The sequence below is a fragment of the Nyctereutes procyonoides genome, unplaced genomic scaffold (genome assembly GCF_905146905.1).
Source record: "Nyctereutes procyonoides isolate TBG_1078 unplaced genomic scaffold, NYPRO_anot_genome, whole genome shotgun sequence".
Lineage (NCBI taxonomy): Eukaryota > Metazoa > Chordata > Mammalia > Carnivora > Canidae > Nyctereutes > Nyctereutes procyonoides.
Window position 1 is genome coordinate 25,995,571 of NW_026575139.1, and position 17,167 is coordinate 26,012,737.

A 17,167-nucleotide genomic window follows, 5' to 3' on the forward strand; every position below is an offset into this window, starting at 1 on the left:
GATTTGGAGTCCAGCACCCCTTCCCGAGCACCCTCTGGGCATCAGGCTCTGCTGGGCTAGTGCCTGGCTCTTCATTTTCATGGCTCTTGCCAGCACTTGGATTTCTGCAGCCTGCTCCCCACCAGGCTCCTGCTCCAACTGCCTCCACTCGGGCAGGTGCCACGTCTGTCCTCCTAAATAGCTTTCATGGTGATACTATTGAGCTCCAAAGCTTTCAGTGGCTCCCCTGAGCCTATTAGACAAATTTAATCTGCAGCCAAGCCTTCCATCCCCAGCCCTAAGAACACCAGCCCCTGGACAGACCTCCTGCCGCCACCACCACAAGTCAGCTGAGGGTGGCTTCTGGTGCCCCTGCTGGCCTCACTTGGAGCATTGAGTACTTGAAGTGTGACCAGAGTGATGGAAAAACTGTGTTTTACATTTATTCTAATTAGAATTTAATTTTAAGCTTAAAAACTGACACTTGATTCATTTATTGGAATGCTTCAGTATGGTTGGAAAAACTTGGGTGTGTGAATCTACTTTTCTGACTGCACATTCTATAAAAATCTAAATATAGATCAAGTATGCCAGTGAAATTTTGCATCTGAATTAAGATATGCTATGTGAACGATACATTGGATTCAGATTTCTTTTTTTAATCTTGTGAAAAAAGAACGCAAAATAGCCTACTCATAATTTTTATACCAACTACATGTTAAAAAATATTTATTAGGGTTAAATAAAACATTATTTAAATTAAAAAAAATTTTAAGCAATCTCTACACCCACCCATGTGGGGGGGGGGACTCAAACTTACAACCCCAAGATCAAGACTGGACCAGCCAGGTATGCCGTTAAATGTAATTCTTCTTCTTCTTTTTTTTTTTTTTTTCTTTTTAAGTAGGCTCCACACCCAGCATGGAGCCCAACACCTGGCTTGAATTCGGGACCCTGAGATCAAGACCTGAGCTGAAATCTAGAGTCAGATGCTTAATGGACTGAGCTACCCAGGTACCCTAGGAACTTCCCACATTCTAACTTTTCCCCCATCGTGGACTTCTGCAGACAAATGAGATTGGAAAATGTTTACACACCAAGTGGCTTTAAGGGGGGGGGGGGGAGTGCATACAAAATCACACACACCTAACAAAGAAGTACACTAAAGATTTATCCCGGGATGCCTGGGTGGCTCAGCGGTTTAGCACCTGCCTTCAGCCCAGGGCACGATCCTGGAGTCCCAGGATCGAGTCCCACATCGGGCTCCCTGCATGGAGACTGCTTCTCCCTCTGCCTGTGTCTCTGCCCCTCTCTCTGTGTGTGTCTCTCATGAATAAATAAATAAAATCTTAAAAAAAAAGATTTATCCCACTAAAGCATAGGATCAGGGCAGTTTCATTTGTCTATATGCTGTTTTCCTAATTTCTCCAAAATTTCCACAATGAACATAGATTGTTTTATAAAACTAACCATTAAGGTTGTTTCTTTTACAATGCAGCCCGGCCTGAAATCCTTTGTTTCCTACCTTTCTCTCTACAAGAATGCCTCTCTGGGGCAAGCTCAGGGCCACCTCTTCCAGGAGGGTGTCCATGGCTCTAAGAGGACCCTCCTGCCTGTGCACAAGGGCCAGACTGAGGCACCCCAGAACCCTGGCCCGGGGAACCCACACAGCCTCATGTCCACCACTACCAGCTTTTTGCTTCCCAAGCTCTGTGTGTTCAGACACTGTGCCAAGTGACTCACCATAAGAAAAGCACTCTTATTAACCCCATTGCACAGATGGGCAAACTGAGAGGAGAGACGCTCACCTGGGCCACAGAGTTGGTCAGCAATGGAATAGAGATTTAAACTCAGGTTAGCTGTTAACTCCAGGCCACTGGTTCTTAGCCATCGTGTCACATGCCTCCCTTGGAACTCCAGCATCATGGCTCACAGGGCACCCACCACTGGCAGGTCCCGGCCAAACACACCTCCCTGCAGTATCAGAAGGCCACCACCCCCACTCACCCAAGCTGAGCCCCAACCCGCATTCTTCCTCAATATCACATCCTCACACCAAGCAAGTACTGCCCCTGGGCCCTTCCTCCTCTGCTCTTCATGCCTGGGACGTCTTCTTTTCCAGTGGGGATGGGGATGAGCAGAAGGGGAAGATCAGGGCAGGAGCAGTGTGTGAGGACAAGCTTTCCTGGACCACACCCCTTCGTCTGCACTCATTCAATAAACATTTACTGATTATCCAGCTCCTGCTAAGTTCTGTGGGGGGCACAAATAGCAGTTAAGGATGTCAGGGACTGGGATGCCTGGGTCCCAGTTGGCTGGTCCCAGAAGGCTCAGTGGTTGATTGTCTTCAGCTTCAGGTCATAGTCCCAGGGTCTTGGGATCCAGTCCCACATCAGGCTCCCCGCAGGGATCCTGCTTCTCCCTCTGCCTGTCTCTGCCTCTCTCTGTGTGTCTCTCACGAATGAATAAATAAAATCATTTTTAAAATTTTAAAAAGGATGCCAGGAACCCAGCTTCCAGGAGCTCAGCGCTAGTAGGCCTAACTAACCATATAGCATCGCAGCAGCACAAGGCAACTAACCCAAGAGTGACGGTAGTTGTGTGGACTTTGGGGGTGGGAGAAGGGTGCTGCCACAGAGGGGGAGACAGGACTGGCTCAGAGGCTGCACAGACCCACACTGGGCAGACGGCAAAGGCTCTAGCAGACACAGAGGCAGGAGCAGAGCATTGCAGGTGGTGGACACAGCACAGGAAGTGCTGGCTAGGCTAGTGGAGGGGGCAGAGGTGGGGCCAGGCCCACTAGAGCCCTCGCATCCCCACCCCCACCCTTACCTGGGGGCAGATGGCAGGGCTGGGTGTTACAGGGCTCCACCTCCCCAGGCTTCCATGGCTGCAGGCTCCCGCAGTGACCAGGCGGCCCGATGGCACAGGTGACCTGGCGCCTCCGAGTACCCGAGCCGCAGCTCCTGGAACACTGGGGCCCACGAGTGGGCGTGGGAAGAAAGGACAGGCTCACCACCAAGAGCACCCCGGAGACTGGGGGAGCCCGCAAGGGAGAGAGGGAGGGGGAAGGTGCCAGGTAATGCATGTCAGGCCCCAAGATGGTCATGGGTACAGCCACCTGCCAGAGACCCCAGGGACCAGGATGGGGCAGCAGGGACAAGGGGGGGAAGTGGGCAAGCACTTACCAGACCCCAGGCGCCCACGTGCCAGGCCTGGTCCCTGATGGGGGGACAGTCTTCATGCACACAGGGCTCAGTGGTAGGGGGGCGGTGCTCCGAGGAGCATGCCATGGCAGGGAGCAGAGCCCCCTCATCACTCCGGCAAGTGACGCTCCGCCTCCGGACTCCTGCACCGCAGCTGACAGAGCACTGTAAGGGCCAGGCTGTCAGCGGAAGCTTGTGCCCACCCGGGGGAGCCATGCCAGGTCACAGAGCTGGAGCCCCCCGCCTGGCATGGAGGGTGGACAGCACCCTACTGCCCATGCCCAGCGCCCAAGCTCAAAGAGGCTGAGCCACTCTTCTGAGGTCCCATAGCCTACACCATGCCTGCTGACACCAAGCTTAGGTACATTCCCACATTCCCCTGTTGAGACTACATACAGGGGCTGGAAGCAGTGACCAGCAGCCCCAGACAGTGCCAGCTCCTCCCTCACCCCCAAACAACGTGCCTGGCTGCTTCTTCACACAGAGACAAAGCCTTTCCTACCCCACCTGGGATCCTGGAGGAGGAAGGGTCCAAACACCTGCTCCTAGTCCCAGCCTTGGCAACAGCTTCTGAGATGCCCTAGCAGGTCACTTTATTTCCCAGGATCTACTTCCCCAGTGGAGGCCAAGTCTCCCAGCCTGGCTCTGCTGTGGCCCCAGGCCCAAGACCCAGGCCCTGACTCCCTCCCCACCCTGCCCCAGCCCCATCAGACAGAGGCCTCACCTCTCCCCAGGGCTCTGCACTCCAGGCTGCACAGCGCTGCAGGTTGCAGGCCCGCGTGGTGGGGGGCTTTCCCGGCAGGCCTGCACACTCTGCCTCCTCCGCAGCCTCCTGGACGCCGGCCCCATCAGATGAGATGCAGTAGACAGAGCGGGACTGGAAGCCACCACCACAGGAGGCAGAGCAGGGCAACCAGGGCCCCGTCTTCCAGCTGGCAGGGAGAAGGAATCCGGTAAGGCTGGCCCAGCAGCAGGGGCCGGAGTCCAGGCCCAAGGGAGCACCAGCTGTCACACACAGGAGTGGACTGGGGATCCCCCCAGCCTGGCCCATCCTAACATCTGGGCCTGTACAAGTGGGGGGCAGAAAGCCCTGCACAGAAGGCCAGGCCCCATGCTCTGCTTGCCATCTCTCACCACCAAGCACTGGTCCCTACGATACAGAGCCTGGCTGTGCCCCTCTTAGCTTTTCTGTCCTCACCTGTGTTCTCCTTCTCATCAGCGGCCCTGGCACCCCCAGCCAGACACCACTGCCTGTGTGTCTGACCTTAGTTGGGGTTATCTCCCAGAGGGACCATGCTCCCCACATGTGGTGTGGCCCTGCCCAGCCCTGATGCACAAAGACAGGAGGAAAGGCCAGTCCCAACTGTACCGTGCAAAAGCCAAGCCCACCACCATCCTGCAAGGCCAGAAGTCACCAGGGCCATGAGGGCAGAAGGGTTGCTCCAGCCCTGCAGGGAGCCTGCAGATTACCTGTTCCTGCATGCACGCTGGGCCCCAGCAAGATGCCACACTCTGGGCCGGTGCAGGTAAGAGGTCCTTTGTGCATGAACAAAGGCATTGCTGATGCCCACAGGCCCTCTGACCCAATCCCTGGCCCGTTTCTTAGCATCTGTCGAGCCAAGTCCCCTGCTGGCTCGGAGAGGGCCTCCAGTAGCTTCCCCCACTCTCCCGCCACCAGCCTGGACATTCTGGGCACTGCTCGGGCACACACGGGTGGACAGGACAGCCCTGGATCTCGTGCTCATGTCCTCTCCCACTGCTTCCCCCAGTCACGGTTGCCTCCTCCTCACTCCAGCCACATCTGTAGGGAGCCCTGGACACCCAACTGTTTGCTTAACACCTAAAGGGCCTAGAGCCCCAACTGCCTTCCCATCCAAGTGCTTGGGCCCCACCATGCGCGGAGGGGGCTGGCAAGGGCCTCACCGCTTGGTCTGCGGGCAGGGGTGAGTGCTGCAGGGGCGGCGGTCAGCCGGCCGCAGCTGGGGCTGGCACCTGTGGTCAGGGTAGACCTCGTCGTCAGTGGTGCAGAACACTGCGCGGGACTGGTGACCTGCAGAGGCCCAGCCGCCGAGGGCAGGTGGTCAGTCAGCATTCACCAAAAGCATTCTCTGGGCTGGGCACCACTCTGCACCCCCCCCAAGTGTCGTCGTGATTAAATCAGCCTCAAATGACCCCCCCGGGATAGGTGCCATCATCACCCCCAATTCACAGATGAGGAGACAGGCTGGAGAGGTGCTATCTGCGATGATGGAGCCCTGCTCTGACACCCGGTCACCTGCTTAGGGCCGGGCCTCCGTGGACGGCAGAGAGCGGTCTCCTCAGAGAGGCCGCCACCTTGGGGAAGCCTCCTCTGGTGCCCTTAGCTTGGGAGGGTGTTGGGGGGCCCTTCCCGGAGTCCCCCCGCGCTGGGTCTCACGTCCCCGGGCTGCCCTCACCTCCGCCGCACTCAGCGCTGCAGTCACTCCACGAGCCGTGGCTCCAGCGGAAGCCGGGCCGGGGGCTGCCCAGGGGCAGGTGGTACTCGAAGCGCACGCCGGGGTTGGCCTCCTGGCTGAGGAGCTGTGGGCCGGGGGTCCTCGCTGAGGCCTGCCCTCCCAGGGTGCCCCTCCTCGGCCTCGGGGGGCCGCCGGCGCCCCCCCTGCCCGCCAGCCCCTCACCTCGACGACCAGGGGCTCGGAGGTGGGGCCGCGAGCCAGGAGCCGCTCCGGCGCCAGGTCCCCCTCGGCCCCGCGCTCATAGCGCAGGACGGTGCTGGCCGCGGGCAGGGCCCAGGCGCCCCCGATGGTCCAGTGCCCGTTGAGGTAGTAATCGCCCAGGACGTTCTTCACCGCTGCGCAGGGGTGAGCCGCACGGTCAGCTGGGCGGGAGGGGAGCCCGCAGCCCTGCCACAGCCCAGAGTGGCCCCGACCGACCGCACTCACCTAGGAAATTCCTGCTGGCGGCCACCTCCTCCACGCGGATGCTGGTGGCCCCCATGGGAATGATGAGGATCTGGTTGTAGCCTGGGTTGGGGTTGGGGGTGGGGGGCAAAGAGACTCTAGGACCACCCAGGTCCCTGGCAGCCCAGATGGGCTCAGGGACCTGCAAGCAGGACATGGGCAGGCCGAGCTGCTCCAGGGAAGAGCCCTCCAGATGGGGGAAGTAGCTTTACAAAGGTGGGAAGGGGGGGCAGGCTGGGGTACCTGGTAGGGGACAGCTGGGGACAGAGGGAAGGGTTGAGTAGGGGCATCCAGCCGGCAGCAGCGTGAGATTACGCTGGGTGAGTGAGCAGAAGTCCTTACTAGCTTGAGCCTACAGGCACATGTAAAAGGCTCCAGCCTCCACCCTGAGCATGACCTGAGTGCCCCATCAGATCCCCCTCAGTGTGTCGAGGCTGACTCAGCTGGAACGGAAGACAGGCAAGGAAGGGACAGGCAACAGACCCTCGTCTCCACTGCCTGCAGATCCCCAGAGGACCCTCACCTCTGCTGAGGTCATTGGAATCAAAGGTGCCCGTGACAGGGTAGCAGGTGGTACCATCACCCCCACACTGCAGACACTTGTCCTCCTCCTTTGATGAGTCTAGGTTGTGGTCACAGCCCACGACCTACCAGGCAGGAACAAGGAGGAGATGAAAGATACCAGAGGGAGTCACAGACAGACACACCGGGATTCGAACCCTGGTCGATGGTCAGGTCAGGGAGGGGCAGTCACTATTCGCCAGCCATCGAAGCTGAGTGAACACTGGATCTGGCCTGTGGCTGACAATCTACATTTACTGCCAGCTTAGCACCCATCTCCCCTTTTCTGGAAATGATGCCTCATTTTTCTTTGGGGGCCACCTCTCTCCCAGTTTGGATAGAGCACCCCAACAGTGAGTGTGGGCAAATCAGTGGGTTCTACACCTTGCTCAAAGAGAGTGTGGGCGATAGGAAGCCCTCAGCCAAGACAAATCAAAGGCAATCGCAGGTCACTGGAACTCCTGGGAAGAGGGTGCCCTTGCCAGCCAGAGCTTGGACCTGCTGGTGGCCATCTGCACACCTCACAGGACCCCAGTGCTGATCCAGAGGAGAATAAAGCCAAGAGGCAAGGAAACATTTCCAGCACCTGCAGCCAGCCAGCCCATCCCTCCATGGCATTTTCCTCCCCACCCCCTTGTCAGTTTTAGTTCGGTTTCTGTAACTTGCCACCCAGAGGGTTGCTCCTATTGTGGTGCCAGTTTTCAAAGAGCAAAGGTAAGAAGGTCACATGGCATCTGTAATGCAAAGACACCTAAAAGCTGGTCGTCAGAGGACATCAACCTCATGAAAGCCACTGGCCCTGCTGGTGCAGGGCAGGGAGACATCCCCAGACCAGCCCCCCAGGTGGGCAGTGGATACAGGGCCACAACTCACCCGGCAGCTGCCATCCACACAGACGTCCCGTTTGCCAGGTTCACAGGGTGTCCCGTCCACGACAGCCTCCCTGTGCTTGTAGTAGAAGTTCTCCCCCTTGGGAATGCAGTTCAGTTCACACCTGTTTGGGGCTGAGGCAGACAAAGGGGAATGCTGAGATCCCAAGCAAGCTGCAGGTCCCATCCTGGGAACAGCGAGGCAGGGCCCAGAAGCACACAAATGGTGGAGAAAGCATCCTTGCATTGGCTCCCCCAAGTGGCTCAGAATCCCAACCCAGCCCTGAAGGAAGCAAAGTTCACAAAAATGATGCCTCTCTGGGGATCAGAGGAAGAAAAATCCCAAAATAAGGAAAAAGCTAGCTGCTTGGAGAGGTCTAGCTCAGCCTTATAATAAGCCTATGTGTTAACAATAAGCTCCTCGGGATCCCTGGGTGGCGCGGCCGTTTAGCGCCTGCCTTTGGCCCAGGGCGCGATCCTGGAGACCCGGGATCGAATCCCACATCGGGCTCCTGGTGCATGGAGTCTGCTTCTCCTTCTGCCTATGTCTCTGCCTCTCTCTCTCTCTCTATCATAAATAAATAAAAATTAAAAAAAAAACAATAAGCTCCTCTACGTCAGTTATTAACAGAAAATTACGCACATTGACTATGCTGTAAAGTACGGAGACTACACAATAACGTGGGAGGCCACGCAATACAGAATGGTACTACATAATAATTACAAACATGTAAGCATATATATACAGAGAAAATAATGTGGAAAGGGCTAGAATGCAATGCTGGACCAAATTCTATGAAAGGTGTGGGGTCAAGGTCATTTAGAGGTTTCAATTTTTATAGCCATCTAAATACTATATACACATTGTTTAAGCGACCAAAAAGTGCTAATAGGAAGGCAATCACTTCTACCACAGAGAAGGCAGCCCTCCGTGACCCTTTCCTGTGTGTCCTGGTTTTTCTATATGGATATATTTAGGGCACCTGGGTGGCCGTTGGGCATCTGACTCTTGATTTCACTTCAGGTTGTGATCTCGGGTTTGGGGATCAAGCTCTGTTTTGCTCCACGCTGGGCATGGAGTCTGCTTGGGATTCTCTCTCTCCCTCTCCCCCTGCCCCTGCTTGTGATCTTACGCACTCTCAAATAATTTTTAAAAAATCTATGGATATATTTAAATTATCCAGGAGGAACAATGAATGCCAACAGGCTCCCTTGGGGCCACGCTTCTAGCCAAGACCCTCTTCCCCATCCTAATACACACAGGGTATAAATGTTCAGTGATTTGGAATCCAGAGTGCCATACCCTCCAGGAGTCATTTGCAATGAGCAGCGACCACTAATACTCAGAAGAATTACCCTAAGGGATCTTCTGACTCATCTAAAATGTTCTAATTTTATACCCATGTTTTTTTTCTTAAACTATATTGCTCTAAAAATGAATCACCCTCCTCAAAGCTACTCAGAGCAGAGTAGCTGGGCCCCAGAGATCCTGAGTAAATGGGCTCTCACTATACTAAGCCCCTTGCAGCCCCGACCTGCAGTTGGCCCAAACTTGGACCCCACCTGACCAGCGCCCCACCCCCACCCCATGGCCTCTGCGCATCCTGAGGACCTCTGTGCACCATGAGGAATGCTCCCAGAGCAGGCCAAAGCAGGCTCCAAATGGCACGGACATGGCCTAGTAGCTGTGTTTGAAAATGTGTAGAGGGAAATAAAGGATGGAGAGACCTCAAAATGACTCCCCCTCTCTCCCCGCTATGTTGCGATGAGCACCAGCTGGGAGTCCTGTGAGTTTTTAAAATGTATTGACAGAGCATCCGTAACACGGTGGTAAGCACTGTGTAATGGAAAATCAATGCACAGAAGAGATCCCCAACATGGGGGGATGGGCGGTGGCTCAGCCCAGGACCACGCAGGTGCAGCGGCTGGGGTGCGGTCGCTGGGGACCTCCACCTACCTCCGTAGTAGGGCAGCCACTTGTACCGCCTTCCCTGGAAGTCCTGGCTGTCCAGCTGGGAGCACTGCTCCGCCCGGAAGTCCCTGGCACCCTCGGGGCAGCTCTGCGGGGGGCCGGTGGGGGAGAGAGGGACAGATGGGGCCTCCGTGGGGGTCCACCCTCCCCACTGCGCCTGGGGAGGTCTGTCCCGTCCCCAACAACCGCTCCCCCCTCACCGCTGCGGCTCAGGACAGGGCCGTGGGCCCCTAGGGCTCCCGAATGCCCCCCTGCAGGGGCGCAGGGCTGTTTGGGGGGAGGCTGTCACTGTGGGTGGGAGGCGAGGAAAGGGCTTCCTGCAGCGCAGGCCATGCACCAGTGAGAGGGCGCCCCGGGGACTGGGAGGTCAGCCAGATGGGGGTCCCAGAAGCTGGCGTCCCCACTCCTGTGGGCTTTACCTCGGTGTGGCAAGAGCGGTGGCTCCGGGTGGGGCCCACGCAGTTGGAGCCCCCATCTCTCCTGAGGATGAGAGCACAGAGGAGCCCCGAGGCCAGCGGACCAACACCCCCGCCTCCTCCCGGGCTCTCCCGCAGGCCACGCCGGGCAGAGGAGGGGCGCCCGCACACGCGGCCCCTCAGGGAGCTACAGTGAGCCCCGTGTTTAGACTTTATGCTAGACTCGGAAGTCTATCCCGGAGTTCCTCTAACTCGGGGCTACCCTGCTCTTACAGCACATTTCCAGAGAAAACCCAAATTCTGCCTTTGGAGATAAAATAAGATGTAGTGGGATCCCTGGGTGGCGCAGCGGTTTGGCGCCTGCCTTTGGCCCAGGGCGTGATCCTGGAGACCCAGGATCGAATCCCACGTCGGGCTCCCGGTGCATGGAGCCTGCTTCTCCCTCTGCCTATGTCTCTGCCTCTCTCTCTCTCTCTCTCTCTCTCTCTCTCTCTCTCTGTGTGACTATCATAAATAAATAAAAAAAATTTAAAAAAAAATAAGATGTAGTATATACCCACCTGGTAAGGTCATTGGGCATTTACGGAGTATATGGGCCTGGAGTAATAGCTCCTGTCTCTTCCTCCGCACGCGAGGTTCTCAGGGATAGGGAGTTATACCCACTCACAGGCAAAGGGTCCCCCCCACCTTGTGTTGTGCCCCACACCCCTCTGGCACCTATCAGAGTACACAGCACCTCTTAGGTGCTTGATACTTCACTTAAAGTGGGAGGCGTCTATACACAACAAAGAGGCCAAAGGGAGAGAAACAGCACAGGTTAAGAACTGAAGCTTGTTGGGCAGCCCCGGTGGCTCAGCGGTTTAGCGCCGCCTTCCGCCCAGGGCGTGATCCTGGAGACCTGGTATCAAGTTCCACGTCGGGCTCCCTGCATGGAGCCTGCTTCTCCCTCTGCCTGTGTCTCTCATGAATAAATACATAAAATCTTAAAAAAAAAAAAAAAAAAGAATTGAAGATGGTTCATTCACCAAGAATTTAGGGCACCTGCCACATGCCAGACACAGCGTTCGGAACTAGAGACTCAGGGGAGGGTGGAGCACACACGGCTCTAACCCCCTGAAATCAGGCTGATTGTTGGAATCAGTGTAGTGGGAACCGACGTGATTTCAAATTCTCCATCCAACCTGCTCCCGCAACAAAACCTATTGTTTGATGAGGGCCGGCCAGGTCCACGCAGGTGACACCAGGACCAGCTGACTCCCGGGCGGCCTGCCCCGTGTCCTCTCCTAACAAGCCACCCGTCCAGCCCTCCTACCTCCGGGAGTAGCAGGGGCGCTCCCGGAAGCTGATGCCCCCTCCGCAGGTCCGGCTGCAGGGGCTCCAGGTACCCCAGGGGCCCCAGGTGTCACTTTGCCGCCTCACCTTGGGAACCTGGAGGAAAAGACACGCTCAGAAGTGTGAGTCTGCACTCAGTCCCCTCGGGCTCACCGGAGGGCCCCTGCCAAGAGACGGTCCCCTGCCTCACCTTGGGAGCCTGTGAGTCTCTCTCCCAGGCGCCCCAACACTCACAGAACGAGCCAGCTTTCCCCCCCACCCCCGAAGGAGCTGCGAGCCTTTACCAACCCGCCCTTGCTTCCCAAGAGGCAGATCACCACTCTCCGCAGCAAGGAGGGACGCAGCCCCCCAGATCCCAGGGCCATGCCCCCCTCCACACGGTCTCTCCCAGAAAAGAAAGTACATTTGGCTGCAGCCCCAGGAAGCACAGGCACATCTTGTTTCCCCCTAATTACCCCAACCAGGAGCCCCTGGTGTGCAGCCAGAATAAGCCTGTCCTGTCTGCCCTCCGCTGGCTTGTCCTCACCTGCTCCAGCGGCTATTAGCACCCAGCCTCTCCCCCTGTGACTTGCTCCTGCCCCCCCCCACAAGGTACCTCAGAGACCCTCTTTCCTGCTGTGCTGTTCCCAGAACTGCCCTGTGCAGGGGTGGGTGTGAGAGCGTGGGAACCAAGGCAGAGGAAGCCACCCCTGACCAGCCTGGGGTTGACAGGTGGCGACTGGGCATGCTGGCCAGGCCGCATCTCCACTCTTCTTCTCCCAAACCCCTGTCAGCACTGAGAAGGGCCGAGAAGCACTTGGGGATACCCCCCTAGAGCCCCAAACGAGAGGCAGTAGAGCTGTGTGGGCACAGTGGAGGGCACAGGAGAGCTCACCGCCCCACCTGAGCCCACAGGTGGTACGTAGGGGGAGGCAGGAAAGGTTATTCAGGTTTTCTAAGGCAGAAAGCACCTACCAGGATCCAGGGTGTTGTGTACACCTTGACTTATTTCACCTGCACAGTTAAAGGGACTCTAAGGTCTGATTCGTTTATGGCCATGCAGCAGTTAGAGGGTGGCTCTGGGTTTCATCCTGGGGTCCTGACGCTGGCAGCCCATCCACCTGAGTGGTGGCCTTCATCAGGGAAAGCCTGTACCAAGGACCTCAAGGACGGGGGAGTGGTGGTGGCAGAGGTGACTGTGGGAAGTGATGTGGAAGTGGTGAGAGGACGTGAAAGGAGGGCTCTGGCCCACCTACCCTTCTGACTGTGGCCAGTGGTGGGTCAATGCGGCTTTGGAGGAGCACCCACTGGCGTCCACCACTGGCGTCCACCTCTGCCCGCCCCTGCCAGGAGGCCCTTCTCATCCTTGACTAACACTCCACAGTGGTGGCATTTCCCTTCCCTTCCCCAAGGACCGCCTGCCTCGCGGAGGGGTGGGCAGAGCTGTGGGGCTCCCCCTGCGAAGAGCTCTCCAGGGGCAGGATGGGACCTGGCTGCCTCTGTGCTCTCTACCCTGTCAGTGCCAGGAGAAGCTTGACCGGAGCAGCATCCAGGACAAAGCCCACCTCTGTGGACCCTCCCCTCCACAGAGGTGGGTCCCGCCTTCTAGAAGATTTCTTATATAACCTCAGGATCCAGGTTTGCTTTCCGGGGAGCCCCGTCCTTTGGGCCCCGGTAACAAAACAGCTACTCTGATCACTAGTTGGCTCCTGCATCCACGCTCTAAGTTTGTGCTATAATATGGTAGCCGTTAGCTACAGGTGGCTGTTGAGGTTAATTCAAATCAAATCAAACACTTCATCCTTCCGTTGCACTGGCCACGTTTCATGTGCTCAGTGGCCATAGGACCAAGTGTCTACCTTTCAGGACAGCACACTTTTGGAACATCCTTTACCATCTCAGAAAGTCCTACCAGCTGTCCCTGCTCCATCTAGAGCTAAGCCCCCAGGGGGAGGGGAACCACTAAGCACAGTAAGCTGAGAGGCAGCTCAATTTGGTTGAGGGCCGATGATAGGATGGGCCTCTAACCCTGCACCTTGGCTGGTGCCAGCACCACCCCTTCCCCTTCCTTCCACTTTGGAAGAGCACCCTGGATTGGGGGTAGCATTAGGGTGCACCCAGCACCTTCTGAAGGAGGAGGGCGCTTGGAAGTTGCATGCTGCTCCCTGCAGCGGGGAGGGCCTCTCTGGGCACCTGGGACTGACCCTCTTCAAGGCTCCACCCCGTTTTGAAAGAGTTGAGGGTCCCTGGGTTCCCCACCAGCTGCCCCGCGCAAGCCTTGGCCGCAGGACGCGGCTGCCCCTCCGGGAGAGGGGGGAGAGGGGGCTCCAGGCTGCGGCGGGGCGGCTCCCCCCTCGTCCCAAGCCCCAGGGCGCCCTCCCCGCAGAGGCCTGGGTTGGGGCGAGCCTCTCCCGCTCCCCAGCTGGGGCCCCGGGGGCCGGGCAGGGCCTCACTCACCGAGGCCCCGGGCGCGGGCGCCAGCAGCAGGGGCGCGAGCAGCAGCAGCAGCCGCATCTCCGCCTGCGGGAGACGCCGGGGTTGGAGCGGGCGCCGCGGGGCCGGGATCGGGCCCGCAGGTGACCCGGGAGCCGCGGAGGGACGACAGGGCCCGGGGGGGGGGGGGGGGGCGGGGGGGGCTCAGGTGCGCCCGGGCCGTCGCACTCACGTGGGGGGGCCGAAGGCCTGTCTACTACTGGCTTCGGCGAGTTCAAGACTACCCTCTTTCAGTAATTCAAAGGGTAAAAAAAGGTGTGTGTGTGGGGGGCAATTAAAAAATACCCATTGCTGGAAGACAAGTTCAGAATCAAAGCAATGAGGGATCCCTGGGTGGCGCAGAGGTTTGGCGCCTGCCTTTGGCCCAGGGTGCGATCCTGGAGACCCCGGATCGAATCCCACGTCGGAGTCCCGGTGCATGGAGCCTGCTTCTCCCTCTGCCTGTGTCTCTGCCTCTCTCTCTCTCTCTCTCTCTCTCTCTGTGTATGACTATCATAAATTAAAAAAATAATAAAAAAAAAAGAATCAAAGCAATGAGTCTCATGGGTTTTAATTTAGCAAGAGAATTTCTTTTTTAAAAAGCCATTACACCAGTTGTTTTAAAGACTTAATATAATTTTTTAAAAGAAACCCTCCAAAGATGCTTTAAAAAAAAAGCCAGTTGTATCCTGCTTTAAACCCAAGCCAGGGATCCCTGGGTGGCGCAGCGGTTTGGCGCCTGCCTTTGGCCTGGGGCGTGATCCTGGAGACCCGGGATCGAATCCCACATCGGGCTCCCGGTGCATGGAGCCTGCTTCTCCCTCTGCCTGTGTCTCTGCCTCTCTCTCTCTCTCTCTCTCTCTCTCTCTCTCTCTCTCTCTGTGTGTGTGTGTGTGACTATCATTAAAAAAAAAAAAAAAAAAAACCAAGCCAGGGATCCCTGGGTGGCGCGGCGTTTGGCGCCTGCCTTTGGCCCAGGGCACGATCCTGGAGACCCTGGATCGAATCCCACGTCGGGCTCCAGGTGCATGGAGCCTGCTTCTCCCTCTGCCTATGTCTTTGCCTCTCTTTCTCTCTGTGTGACTATCATAAATAAATAAATAAATAAAATTAAAAAAAAAAAAAACCCAAGCTAGCATTTCTCTGCCCAAGAAAAGCTCCATAGGTGGGTTCTGTAACCAGAGTGCCTGTGGTGCTGTGTGAGTATGCAGGGTGTGTGTGTGTGTGTGTGTGTGTGTGTGTGTGAATACGCAGTGTGCTGTCTGGGTGTGCAGGCTGTGTGTGACTATGCAGGAGTGCAGTGTGTGCCCATGTCCAAGGTACTGTGTGTAGGTGTGTGTGTACGCTCTGTGTGCAGTGTGGTGTGCATACGTGAGGAGTGTGTGTGTCTGTGCACAGTATGTGTGCATGTGTGTACATGTCAGTGTACTGGAGAATGACATAAGCAATATGCTCCTTCAGTACGAAACATTAAACAAGTATTGACTTGCACATTTAAATCTGAAAATCCATAATTCTGCCAATGTCCTAAACTTCTTGAAGTATGATGTGACTTCATTTTGCAAGGGCAAAACTGCATGCACAAGCCAGGTTCAGCAAAACTTAACCTGGCACATTTGGCGACCTACATGCTTCGTTAATTTAGCACAGACAGTGATTCCTTTAGTCATTATTTTCACAGTCACATCAGAGGTTCCCGGGGCTAGCAGGCGCGGGGGGGGGGGTGCTGCTTCTGCTCCCCACTCGCCACCACCCCGAGCGACCTGGCTCTGCGCCCACAGCTCCTGCAACAGCAGCGTGCGGCAGGGGCAGGCCCGCGTCGCTCTGCGAGCCGGGTCCTGGGGCTGAGGACCCGCTGAGCGACCAGGGACGCTTCTTTGCAGGCCGCCAGGGGCGCAGGTGAGCGCCGGGGGGGGGGGCGGAGGAGCCGCGGCAGCAGAGACTTCGCCTGCAACCGCCACCCACTGCTCCGCCCGCGGCTCCGGTTACCCTAGATCGAGCCCCGCGCTGCCGCCCCGAGGTCCCAAATGCCCTATTTCAGTTCACTTGGGAGAGAAGCAGAAACAAAGCAGCGTCCGACTGCAGGGCCAGCCCTGGGTCCTGCCCCCCGTCCTCGGCGGGGCTCCCCCAGCTGCCCGGGGGCAGGGCCCGCCGCGCCCCGGCCGCCCCCGACTCAGGAGGCTTCCCCGCGAGGGTCGCGAGGAGGCGCCCGCCGCCCGCCCTCCGGCCGCCCCCGAGCGCCGACAGGTGCTCCCACGCCGGCGCGGGGCCACCCCGCAGGTGCGCGCCCCGGGGCACCCGGGGGGGGCGCTGGGTCTCGGGAGCCCCGTGCCTGGGCGGGGCGGGGGGGGCGCGCGGGCGCAGCGGTGACCCGGCGGACGGGGCGGAGCGGGGTCTCCTCGGGCTGCCCCCCCTCCCCGGCGCCGCACAGCCCCTGCCGCCGGGTCCCTGTGCCTGCGCTCGCCTACCTGTCCCGGGGCGCGGGGCCCGCGGTGCGGCTCCGCCGGTGCCCGCCCTGGGAATGGGAGGTGGGCCTGGCGGCGCGGCCCGCCCGCGGAGGTTGGACTTGTCTCCCTGCCTCGGGCTGCTTCCTCCCCGCCCCGTCTCCCCCCACCCAGCCCTGCGGACTCCCATCCGCAGCCCCAGGGAGCGGCCCGCACGGTGACCGGGGCCGCGTCCCCTTGGGTCTGTGCGGGGCTTGGCGTGCCCTCCATCCTGGGTTTCCCCTCTGGGGCGGGCACCAGCCACCACCCCGTCCCTCTCCCTCTGTGCCGAGCCACCCATCTGTGCATCACCCCTTCACGCCATCGTACCTACAGCACACCCCTGTGTCCAGCCATCTGCTCCTCTTCCAGCCCTGAATTCTATACAGGGAGACCTCACTTTATCCTGCCTCCTTGGGGTTGTGTTAGAATTTGGGGGGGGGGGTGATTTGCTATATTCCACTTTGCAAATAAATTGCATTTTTTTTTTTTTTTACAAAATGAAGGTTTGTGGCAACCCTGCCTGGAGCAAGTCGGTGGACGCCCATTTTTCCAAACTGCTCTTGTCCACTCGGTGTCAGTGTGTCATGTATTGGTAATTCTTGCAATATTTCAAAATGTTTCATTATTTTCTGTTTGTTATGGTGATCCCGGGTTATGATGCCCTGAAAGCTCAGATGATGACTAGCATTTTTCAGCAACAAAGTATTTTTTAGTTAGAAAAATTGTTTTTTTAGCAGCACCTGCCTGGCTCAGTGGGTAGAGCATGGGACTCTTGATCTCATTGGTTGTGAGCTCAAGCTCCACTTTGGGCATACAGTTTATTTTTAAGGTTTCATTTATTTATTCATGAGACACACACACAGAGGCAGAGACACAGGCAGAGGGAGAAGCAGGCTCCCTGGGGGGAGCCCGATGTGGGACTCGATCCTGGGACTCCAGGATCACGCCCTGAGCAG

The 17,167-nt window shown here is 57.6% G+C and overlaps 1 protein-coding gene across 7 annotated transcripts in view; it reads right to left on the minus strand.

The window, feature by feature from the left end:
* Positions 1-16,276, minus strand: part of PAPLN (papilin, proteoglycan like sulfated glycoprotein) — a 35,105-nt gene extending 18,829 nt beyond the window's left edge. For 5 of the 7 annotated variants that reach the window (XM_055303906.1, XM_055303904.1, XM_055303903.1 and 2 more), the window contains exons 1-15: positions 16,194-16,276; positions 13,711-13,773; positions 11,255-11,370; positions 9,946-10,006; positions 9,512-9,614; positions 7,559-7,689; positions 6,648-6,771; positions 6,107-6,187; positions 5,843-6,015; positions 5,621-5,744; positions 5,109-5,235; positions 4,656-4,721; positions 3,910-4,117; positions 3,168-3,350; positions 2,812-2,953 (exon numbers count right to left, since the gene is read on the minus strand). In XM_055303906.1, coding sequence (XP_055159881.1) covers positions 2,812-2,953; positions 3,168-3,350; positions 3,910-4,117; positions 4,656-4,721; positions 5,109-5,235; positions 5,621-5,744; positions 5,843-6,015; positions 6,107-6,187; positions 6,648-6,771; positions 7,559-7,689; positions 9,512-9,614; positions 9,946-10,006; positions 11,255-11,370; positions 13,711-13,767 — 1,696 coding nt within the window. In that variant the 5' untranslated portion in view covers positions 13,768-13,773; positions 16,194-16,276. The remainder of the gene's footprint in view (positions 1-2,811; positions 2,954-3,167; positions 3,351-3,909; positions 4,118-4,655; positions 4,722-5,108; positions 5,236-5,620; positions 5,745-5,842; positions 6,016-6,106; positions 6,188-6,647; positions 6,772-7,558; positions 7,690-9,511; positions 9,615-9,945; positions 10,007-11,254; positions 11,371-13,710; positions 13,774-16,193) is intronic. The other 2 variants (XM_055303908.1, XM_055303905.1) reach the window with 1 other exon arrangement.
* Positions 16,277-17,167: the final 891 nt, after the last annotated feature.